This window comes from Heterocephalus glaber, unplaced genomic scaffold (assembly GCF_053883595.1).
Source record: "Heterocephalus glaber isolate CG9 unplaced genomic scaffold, H.glaber_assembly_v1.0 deba00001610, whole genome shotgun sequence".
In the NCBI taxonomy this organism is placed as follows: domain Eukaryota; kingdom Metazoa; phylum Chordata; class Mammalia; order Rodentia; family Bathyergidae; genus Heterocephalus; species Heterocephalus glaber.
This window is the reverse complement of record NW_028258381.1, coordinates 15,070,074-15,081,093: the sequence shown is the minus strand read 5'-3', so window position 1 is coordinate 15,081,093 and position 11,020 is coordinate 15,070,074. Positions and strand designations below refer to the sequence as shown.

Below are 11,020 nucleotides of genomic sequence, written 5' to 3'. Positions count from 1 at the left end.
AGAAAGAAAATATGAGAGCAGAGATAAGGGGAGAAATAAGAGAATCAGTGTAAGAAATGTTTTTTGTTTTGTTTTGTTTGAGACAGGATCTCACTATGTAGCTCAGAATTTATTTCCTCTCATCTGGAAGCTGTTCCTGTCTCATCTGTGACCAGAGGATTCATGGGCTCCTCCCAGAACTTGAATGTCCCAGCTCTTCCTGGCCTGGGCCTTCCCACTCAAAGCCTCACAGCCATGACTCCGTTACAGTAACAGCAACACTCCAACTGGCTTTTTTTTTGGTACTGGGGATCGAACTCAGCGAAACCACTGAGCTAAATTCCCTCCAACTGGTTTTTGAAGGAAGGAGCTCAAAACGGCATCTTCACAGGGGATCCCTCCTCGGATCTGCAGCCTCTGTCCACCTCCTTCCCAGTCTCCCACTTCTCCACTGGGGACGTGGGGCTTCTCAGCCTCCCTCTCTCAGAAAGTCCTGGCGTCAAAGTGGGCGTGGTAACGCATGCCTGTAATCACAGCACTGGAGGCTGAAGCAGGAGGATCTTGGAGTTTGAGTTCAGCCTGGGCAAAACAAAACAAAAAAGCCAAGAGTCTGGTGTTCAGGACAGTGCACTGTGACCCTGGCCTGGCTTGGGTCACCTGGCTTTGGTGCTGTAACAGACATACATTCCCACTTTTCCCGGGGGCGGGGGAGGTTGCCTGGTGTTTTGTGACCAAACCCAGCCTCTTCCAGGCTTCAGACTCAGGAGCAGAGGTGGGCTTTTCGGAGAGGCAGCTGGCTCTTCCTGTTTCTCTGCTCCACCTCTCCTGGTGGGAACCTGAGGCAGGGCTGGGTATGGTGCAGGAGGCCCGGGTTCAAGCCCCAGCACTGCCAAAAAGAAACCGATTCCAGGGCCTGGGATTCAGCTCAGTGGCACCGCCCGTGCCTCAAAAGCACAAGGTCCTGAGTTTGATCCCCACTGCAAAAAAAAAAACCCCATTCCCAAGTCATGCTTGATCCCCACCCAGCACCCAGGGGTGCTCCCTTGGTAAAGTAAACGCACATTTAAGGTTTTTCCAAAAGGTAAAAACAAAAAACAGCAATAGATCCCCTCGTTCACTGCTTTCGCACTCACCCTATGGTCCAGAGAATGTGCTGCTTGGTTATTTACCTACATGAGTTGAAAACTGATGTCTAGACAAAAACCTGCACATGAGTGTTTACAGCAGTATTATTCATCGTTGTAAAAATGTCTGGAGGCTGAGGCAGGAGGATCACTTGAGCTCATAAATTCAAGACCATCCTAGGCAACATGGTGAGACCACCATCTTGAATTTTAAAAAATCAAAATTGCCAAAACATGGAGGCGACCAAAATGTCCTTCAGTAGGGAGTGGGTAAATAAGCTGTGCACATCCAGACAATGGATTATTCATCTACAAAGAAATGAGCTGTTGAGCCAGAAGGAAACTTGGAAGACATGTTGGTAATCCCAGCACTTTGGAGGCTGAGGCAGGAAGATTGCCTTGAGTTTGAGGCCAGCCTGAACTACAAAACGAGGCACTCTTAAAGACTCCACCCTCCCCAGAAAAGTTCAAGCCCAGCTTGAGGAATTTAGTGACTTAGCGAGACACTGTCTCAAAATAAAAAAAGAGGACTAGGGATGTAGCATTCAGTCTGCAGTACAAAGAGGGCAGTTAATACTCTGATGCTGAGGCCGGGGATGTAGCTCAGTGGTTCTGCTGCATGCCTCACAAGCACAAGGTCCCAAGTTTGATCCCAGTACCAAAAAAAAATACTATGATGCGAAATACCCTGGCCATTCCATGCTCCCTGTCTACTTGGGTTCATATCTAGATGGCCCCCAAGAGCCCTCATGCACTCATAGATAGCGCTCTTGCCTTTTTGTTGTTTGCGTTCAGGTTTTTGGAGACAGGGTCTTGCTACGTCGTCGAAGCTGCCCTTGAACGCACTCCATAGCAGTTACATAGTGAGATAGGCCTGCACTACATGGTGAGACCTTGTCTCAAAAACCCCAAAAAAACAAGGCAAAGCGTGCTCTGCAGAGACCGGCACTCTGGGGTGCAGCCTGCATGGTCTGCGGGAGCTGCCAGTGGGGTGCAGCTCACCAGGCTGCCTGAGGCCACCCAGGCTTCGGCTTCGGCTGTGGCTGGTGGTGCGCTCAGCCCTGCACCTGCGCCCAGCTGCCGCCTCTGGGCTCCCATTGGCAAGGAACTGGACATCTGCTGCCCAGCAATCAGGGACCCTGGCACTGTCCCTCCTAGTTCCCCAGCTCTCCGTGCCTGCGCCTGCACCTAGGGAAAGCCACAGCCCTAGGAGATGGCTGGCTGGGTTGGCCAGTTCCCAGCAGGCAGTGCGGGCCTGTACTCCTGCCCTTCCCTGGGGGATGAAACCCAGGGCATGGTGCAGGCCAGGCAAGTGCTGTACCGCTGAGCAGCAACTATGCCCAAATACATATAATATAAGCCAGATCTGATGGAGCAGGCCTGTAATCCCAGCATTCTGGTAGAGGAGGCTGAGGCAGGAGGATCTCAAGTTTGAGCTCTGCCTGGGCAATTTAGCAACTGGGAATGTAGCTGAGTATTGATGAACCCGGTGAACTGGTGGTGAAAATTTGTAATTTTTTGACACAAGGTCTCCTGTGTTCCCCAGGCTGGCCTCCAACTCATGGTGATCCTCCTGCCTCAGCCTCCAGAGTGCTGGGATTACAGGCGTGTGCCACCACTCAGGCTCACTAGTGGGAATATTAATGAAGTACCATGGAAAACAGCAGTGAGGGCTCCCAAAATATAAACTGAATGACCCTAGGGCCAGGAGTCCCCTCGAGGCCCTCCTGCCACCCCCGGACACCAGCAGACCCTGGGCACCTGTGTCTCCCAGGATTCCTGGGTCTCTGGTCCGGCTGCCACCTTTCCCATGAGCACTCGGTGGTGGCTCTTGGAGAAAGCTGGGTGGGTCACCCAACTGTCCCACAGGTGTGACAGGGCCAGTATTGAGTGGCCCCTGCTTGGGAGAGCCAACCCTTGGGCCCCTTTTCATGGGCTACTGTCTTTTAAAAAATTTTTTTATGTATTTATTTTTGGCACTGGGGGTTGAACCCAGGGCCCTCAACTGAGCTACACCCACAGCTCTTTACTATTTTTTATTTTGAGACAGTTTTGTTAAGTCACCGTGGTGCCCAGGTTGGGCTCAAACTTTCTATTCTCCTGCCTCAGCCTCCCAAAGTGCTGGAATTATAAGGTGTGCCACCACATCCAGCTATTGTCACCATCATGAAAAGGAAATTTTTGGTCCAGACCTTATATTTTGTTTTTTCTTTTTCTTTTCTTTTGGGTTGGGGGGGCTACCCGGGATCGAACTCAGGACCTTACGCTTTTTTTTTTGGTACTGGGGATTGAACTCAGGTCCTTGTGCTTGCCCAGCAGGGAGTGAAACCACTGAGCATAAATCCCTGGCCCCCTTAAGCTTTTGAGACAGGTGTGGTGCCACTGAGCTAAATCCCTGGCACTGGGGATCGAACTCAGGACCTTGCAGTTATGAGGCAGGCAGCAGAACCACTGAGCTAAATCCCCAGCCTGTTGTTCTTGTTTTGAAACAGAATCACGCTGTGTAGTTTAGGCCGGCCTTGAACTCAAGGTGACCCTCCAGCCTCAGCCTCCTGAGGGCTGGGATTACAGACTTGTGTCACCACACCAGGTTGGAAATTCCCCTTTTCCAGTTGGAATGGGAGACAAAAGGTGGAAAGAGCAGGTCCTGAGGCCTGAGGCACAGGGAGGAGGCAGGCATGCCGCTCCTACCCCCAACCTTGAGCAGAACCTAACCTAACCTAACCCTAACCCGGAGCACTGGGGCTGCCTGTCTTCTTGCCTGAGGGAATGTTACCAGTCACTCTCTCTTCAGGGCTCCAGACTCAGCCTAGGTCATGCCAGGCTCCTCCTTCCTTCTTCCTGCAGTTCCCTGGGGTGACCAAGCCAAAATTTACCCCAGGGCAGGGCTCAGGGAGCCAGTGCGTGCTCGTGTGTGTGCATGTGTGTCACACAGGTACACTCTGCCACTGAGCTACCTCCCCACCTCTTTTGATATATTTAGAGACAGGGTCCAAGTTCCCCCAGGCTGGCGCAATCCTCTTGCTTCAGCCTCCTTAAATCTTGGGACTAACAGGTGTGTACCACCCCAGAGTACAGCTTTAGAGATGGGACAGACTGGTGTGCACCCTGTCCTACCAGTGGTGCTGGAACCCAAACCCTTGCGGGCGCAGGAGCAACCCTAAGGTCCTGGGTGCCTACCACTGGGATTTATGCCCTGTGGCATTTTTATGGGAAAGACTAATTATTTTATTATATGTTAACTATTAAAGCCATAATTTAGAAGCTTTAACTTTTGAAAGCTACAGTTTAAAAGCCTTCTCCCTTCCTGAGCTTTAAGTTTGCTTTCAAATCATATTAGTCTCTTTTTTTTTCCGTACTGGGGATCGAACTCAGGACCTTGCGCTTTCGAGGCAGGCGCCGGAACCACTGAGCTAAATCCCCAGCCCTCATATTAGTCTCTTAAATATAGCAAATTTGATTTTTTTTTTTTTGGTACTGGGGATCAAACTCGGGTTCTTACACTTGCACAGCAGGCAGCAAAACCACTGAGCTAAATCCCCGGCCCCTATTTTTTTGAGACAGGGTCTCACTACGTAGCCCAGGCTGGCCTTGAACTCACAGGGATCCTTCTGCCTCAGCCTCCTGAGTAATGGGATTATAGGTGTGTGCTACCACACCTGGCTTTTGAGTTCTTTTACATATTTCCTGTGTCCACATCATTCTTATGGATAAAAATCTGATGATGTGACACTTATTTGAGTTTTGGTTATGACACATGGCTGATTATTTCTGCTCCTCCTCCCTTTCCTGTCCTTTTTGCAGGAGAGGGATGTCGGCATCGGAACTCAGGGCCAGGCAAGGCTTCTGCCACTAAGCTGTACCCCAGCCCTGTCACCCTCACTCATGGGGTCTTGCTCTGCACAGACTTATTGGACTTTCTAGTTCTGACATTGCAGCACAAGGACCAGATGCCTACGATGGCCTAGGCACTGTTAGGGACCGATGAGCCCAAGGATGCCTCCCACTTCTCAGAGGGGCCCAGGGGTGGCCATGCTGGTGACAGGAGGGACCTGGCAGGGGTTGTGGGAAGGATGAGGAATCCAGTGTGGCAGACTTGAGGTCACTGGGAGAGTGGACAGTGGAAAGGGGCAGCTCTGGGCCACACAGGACCCCTCCCGAGCTTGTCAGGGAGTCACCCGGTCACGTGAAGGCTGGGGCTGGGTGAGCTGCTGGCCGGTGCCAGGGTGCAGAGGAGCAAAGGGTTCACAAGGGACTGAACATGATCAGATGTGTCAGGCTGGGCGCTGTGATGCACACCTGTACCTCCAGCACTAGGGAGGCTGAGGCAGGAGGATCGCTTTGAGTTTCAGGCCAGGCAAACCCCACTTCCTAACCTATGCAGGCTCCTGCCCCGTGAGTGGCAGAGGCTGGACAACGGACTTCAACTGTATTTCTTCTCATTTCTGCCTCACCACACCCCTGCTCTTGTTTGGCAGATGAAGAAATGAGTTTTAGAGACATGAAGTAGCTTTCTGAATAGTGCAACGATGTGGAAGCCCCGGATGTACAAATCCCTCAGACTTTGAACAAGGGCCGCGGATTTAGCTCAGTGGTTCAGCCACTTCCCTCAAAAGCTCAAGGTCCTGAGTTCGATCCCCGGCACGAAAAAAAGGACTTTGAATAAAGATTTCTCCTAAGTGCATTTTAATACAAGCCTGAAGGGACTCACCCAGAAATCAGCACCGTCTGACCGTGGAGGGCGGTGTGCGGGGGTGGGGCAGATGCAAAAAGAAAAATCCAACAGGGCAGAAACGTGCACAGAGTCCTCGCAGGTATGGGCCTGGCCGGGCTCCGGCTTGATAGCTTCCTCCTGGAGAAAATGTGAAGTGTGCAAGATATTTTGGGAAAGTAGGGCATTTTGAGACCATTTCATAACCGCTCAGACGGGGTGGGGGGCAGGGATCCTCACTGCGGCCTCGCCCGGGCACGGCCACGCCGGCTGCGGGCCCGAATCCCGCCCGCCGATGCCCGTCCGCACTTCTGCCGCTGCGCGCGGGGTCGGGTGCTGGGCCCGCTCGACCTTGACGGGTGGCGCGACCTTGAGGCCTGCGTCCGCCTCAGTGGCCCCCTGCGTACAATGGGAAGGCTCGACCCCACACGGGGCAGGGCTCCGCACCACCGCACTCCGGCCTCGACCTGCGAACCCCAGCCCCCCTGCCCGGCTCAGCTCAGAGCCACCCCCCACCCCCAGCCCCCGCCCACGCCTTCGCCTAGCGCCCCGCTCCCCGCGCCGCAGCAACCGCAACGAGCCCGCGGGCGGGAACCTGTCTCCGCGCCCTAAGCGCCCTAAAGCGCAGGCGCGCATCCCGCCCCGCCCCCGCCGCGCCAGCCTCCGTCCATGGGCCAGCTGCACCGTCACTCTGACCGGATCACGGTTGCGATTGGCTAAAACCGAGGCGCGCGACCGGGCTGTAGGCGGAACCTGGAATTGCTATAAAAGAAGCGGTGTCCGGGCTTGTGCCGCTCTGCAGACGCCGCTGTTCTCCTTGTGGTTGTTCGCTGCCAATCATGGTCAACCCCACGGTGTTCTTCGACATCGCCGCCGACGGCGAGCCCTTGGGCCGCGTCTCCTTTGAGGTTGGTTGGGCGATAGCGCGGCAGGGTGCGGTCCGGGTTGGTCGGGGCGGGCAGAGGCGCCTCGAGGGCCTGGGCGCGGGACCCTCGGGAGGAGCGGGCCAGCGGTGGCGGCGGCGCCATTTCCTGACAAGGGGCCATTTTGGGAGGCCGCGAGGTTCGAGAGGAGGCCGGGCGCGGACAAAGGCGGGCGGGGCGGGCCTCCCCCGCGCGCCCCCGCCGTCGCCCCAGGGCCCACGTGGCCGCGCCCCGTCCGGCGGAGCACGTGCTCGGGCCACACTCCCGCACTGCGCACCGCGCCCGTCCCCAGGTCCCTCCGGCCCGCGGGAGCCGGAAGCTGGGTGGGAGGGCGTCACTCGCGGGGCGCGACCGCCTCTCCGGTTGCCCCTCCGCGCCCGCTCCCCTGCGCCGTCCCGGCAGGACTCGGGCGTGGCCCGGCCCTGCACCCGAGGCACAGCCAGAGCCCCCCGAGGAGCGGGTGGCCGCTCACAAGTCAGAAGTTACTGCGGATCTGAGCGACGCGGCGCGTTTCACTGCAGTTGCCTCTTAGATTCTGGTTCAGTTCACCCGGCACGAGCAGGCTCTAGGGTGTCGTGAAATTAGCCGTGACTTGGTGTGTTTGTCCTTTTAAACCACTTTTCAAAGCGCTGCCAGTGGTGAGATTGGTGGCACAATCTTGGTCCAGTGATGCTTCCCTTACATGCAGTCTTAGAGGGCCAGGGAATTTCCCTGTCCTGCCCTGTCTGCGGCACCGGACACCGAAGGGAGCCACCACGTGGGGAGAAACGTTAGCTCCTAATCACCCTTCACCCTGCCTTTATCGGTAGTCCGAGCTGACAGATGACAAGGCCGAGGTGGAAACTTGGCCTTGGCCTTAAGACTGGGCCTCTGGTGAGTATCCGGTTAGCCAGAGCCTGAGGCCTGGGGTGAGGATGAAGGTGGGCATTTAAAAACAAATCTCAGTGCATTCCTGTATACGGGTACCGGGGCATTAATAGTTGACGTAATCCCATCTGGAGTATTTCACGGAAAGAGCTCCTTTTAAACAAGGGATCTGAAGGATTTGTGGCTGTTACCTGTGGTGTACAGAGTTGGTCTTCAGCCCTCATGTTCTGTATGTTGAAGATGCACCAGAAAGCAGTCTATTTCTGCCCCACTAGCAGGCAAGGGGCTTGGAAACCAAAAAGTAACCGGTTGGAGGTGGCAGGGTGGCAGGCATACTGTGCCAGTGAGCGGTGAATAACTGTCCTTAGTCTCCCATGTGAGGTCGGGGGAGGTGAGGTGCATTTGAGAAGCTGTGTGTCTGTCCCAAAGTAGGTGTGATGCATTCGCAGTTCTGAGTCACTTTTTAGGAGTCTGTCACTATTTCAGTCATTGCTGCTTGTGGATTTTTGGCACAGCTTTGGGTCTCATGTTTCTCAGCCCAACTCCTCAGGCCCATAGTGCTGTCAGGAGCAATTCCTAGTTGGGATTCAGTCATTACTGAATTACTCCTGGAGTGAGAAAATGAATTTATGATTCAGAAATCTCAAAAGACATGAGCACTAAGCAATAAAACATTCATGTGGTGTTGATTAACTGTCATTTTTCTCTTACAGCTGTTTGCAGACAAAGTTCCAAAGACAGCAGGTTGGTTCCATTTTCTAAGTTTAACAAATGTATTCCAAATATAAGAATTTGAGTTTGTGGGTGTGTGTGTGTATGTGTGTATATATATTATATACTTTTTTTTTTTAACAGAAAACTTTCGTGCTCTGAGCACTGGAGAGAAAGGATTTGGTTATAAGGGTTCCTGCTTTCACAGAATTATTCCAGGATTTATGTGTCAGGTATGAAAAACTGCTTTTTACTTGGGTTGTTCCCTTAATTAGGGATTGAGCCAGAGTATTTCAGGATGCACTTCAGCTGAGCTGTTGTATCATTTCGGTTCTTTTCGGCCCTTGCACACAGTACCAAAGTGTGATCCTGGTAGACTTGGCATCTGAATGTGTGGCCAGGAGTGACAGGTTCCTGTCGTGTTTGTAGGGTGGTGACTTTACACGCCACAATGGGACTGGTGGCAAGTCTATCTACGGGGAGAAATTCGATGACGAGAACTTCATCCTGAAGCACACAGGTCCTGGCATCTTGTCCATGGCGAATGCTGGACCAAACACAAATGGCTCCCAGTTTTTCATCTGCACTGCCAAGACTGAATGGTGAGCGAGCATCGGATACAGCACATGGTGACCGACTGGCTGGGGTGAAGGGGAAATGGCTTAGTTTTTTTTTGTGTTTGCATTTGGGAGGTGTCGTGGGAGAACATGTGCACAGGGACATATATAGCCAGTGTGGTAACAGCAGGATAGTGGGAGGAACTGGCCACGTAGGCTGTGGGGGTTCCGTTGAGTGTGGCCCTGTGTAACTTGTGTGGGATTGGCCGTTCTTTATTTTTGAGATTGGCTCATAGAAAACTTCAGATGATTACTTGAGGAAGAAAGATAGGTAACAGCCAGTATTTGATAGAGAAACATGGCTTAGGCGCCTCGTGATGCAGTCTTGGTTGGCAGGGCCCCTATGTGTCGCTTGGTGCACGGTGGGGCCTGCTTCTCCATGTCAGGGGCCTGGTGCTGATGATTGTGTTTCCAGGTTGGATGGCAAGCACGTGGTGTTCGGGAAGGTGAAAGAGGGCATGAACATCGTGGAGATCATGGAGCGCTTCGGGTCCAGGAACGGCAAGACCACCAAGAAGGTCACTGTCACTGACTGTGGGCAGCTCTGATGTGTTTGACTTGGGTGTATTTCGACCACCAGACCATTCCTCTAGCTCAGGAGAGCACCCTCCGCCCCATCCACTCGCAGCGTCCCAGTATCTCTGCTCTCACTGCAGTTCTTCGGGTTCCATATTTCCCTTGCTCCCCTCCAAACGTAGCTCAATTGCAGAGTTAAGTTTATGGTTATGAATAAAAACTAACGGTTGCCTGTTCTTGCTCAGGTTAGGGTGATGATGTAGGAAACATTACTAAGACAGCATCCAGGAAGCACTTTTGTTTTTTGGCCTTTCCAGACCCAGAGAGCAAGGCAAGGTGGGTGGGGTGCTGAGAATGTGGCAGGGTTGGGGGAAGGCACGTCCCCAGCCTGGTGTCCTCCAAACTTAGCCCTATACTGGTGCCCTGCTGGGTGCTAGGGAGGATCTGGGGTGATGAGGCCACAGGCCCTAGGTAAAGGTCTGACCTCAGGAATGTCCCATGTGGCAGCCTAGGCCAGCGGGGTGTGGGAAGGAAAAGTAACCAGGTAAGGGAGGTTTTCAAGTGGGCCTATAGGAACCCCTCAAATGGAGTGTGGGGTTGCCTCACCTGCCCTTGGAGAGCTGAGTGCAGTCTGAAACCTTGCCTTGTACCATGAGAAGATGTGTGGGGTGTTGTGCTTGAGGTGGATGAGCTCCAGAGCATGGAAATGCAGGCCCTGCAGTCTTATAAATGCCTGGTCGGAAACAGAATTACTCAGTTCTGCAGCCTTAATCTAAGGGCTTCGGGCCCCATGTCTTTGGGTCAGGAATTGAGTGGCTCGTGTGACTTCCACAGTTGACCAATTTGAAATTGCTGGGAAAGGACCCACTCCCCAGCTCGGCTTTGGGGACAAAGCGGTCCTTGGGCTGCTGCTCAGGCCGCCATGGTGAGGCCCTTGGCCCAAGGCTTCAACAAGGAGGCTGCTCCTCTGCGGGGGCCAGTCAGTGCAGGAGCCTGGGAGGAGGGAGGGCAGTTGGAGCCTAAGGACCTGTCCCAAGGGCAGCAGGTACCTCGTCAGTGCACACTGCTGTGGGCCAGGTCAATGATGGGGCTGGAGGTGGGTCACAGGGGCAGGCAGCTTAAGGCCTTAGCAAGGCCCTTTCCAGAAAAATACAATTCTAGGCAGAGACGCTGGGTGCAGCCCGCACCACACAAGGATACTTCTGGGCTCCTGGGGTAGTGGCAGACACTGAGGTGCTTGATATTTTTATTTTTTGAGACAGGGTCTTCCCTATGTAGTTCAGGTTGGCCTCATGAGGATCCTCCAGCCTCAGCCTCCCAAGTGCTGGGATTATATGTGTGCACCACCACACCCAGCATAAGGTGCTTTCTCTTCAGTTTTGGGTGTTTCTGGAGATTGAACCCAGGGCTTGTGGATTGAGCTACATCCCCTGCCCTTTTGTGTACTCCCGAGTTGCCCAGGCCAAGTCTGCTGTAGTGCTGGTCACCTGTGCACCCATCTGCTCCCAGCAGCACCCTTGGGAAGCCTCCACTAACTAGGGTGACCTGCACCTGTGTTCCCCCTAAAAGATG

The 11,020-nt window shown here is 53.7% G+C and overlaps 2 protein-coding genes across 2 annotated transcripts; one reads left to right on the top strand and one right to left on the bottom strand.

Moving 5' to 3' along the window:
- Positions 1-90: 90 nt before the first annotated feature.
- On the bottom strand, positions 91-6,560 carry LOC110348202 (uncharacterized). The gene is made up of 3 exons (XM_021254274.2): positions 6,055-6,560; positions 5,815-5,955; positions 91-558 (listed from the first exon to the last, which is right to left on the bottom strand). Exons 1-3 carry the CDS (start codon positions 6,448-6,450, stop codon positions 463-465), a joined length of 633 nt encoding a protein of 210 aa, XP_021109933.1. The 5' UTR covers positions 6,451-6,560; the 3' UTR covers positions 91-462.
- Ppia (peptidylprolyl isomerase A) lies at positions 6,544-9,684 on the top strand. The gene is made up of 5 exons (XM_004839898.3): positions 6,544-6,722; positions 8,318-8,348; positions 8,460-8,548; positions 8,745-8,917; positions 9,348-9,684. Exons 1-5 carry the CDS (start codon positions 6,654-6,656, stop codon positions 9,478-9,480), a joined length of 495 nt encoding a protein of 164 aa, XP_004839955.1. The 5' UTR covers positions 6,544-6,653; the 3' UTR covers positions 9,481-9,684.
- The last annotated feature ends 1,336 nt before the right edge of the window (positions 9,685-11,020 follow it).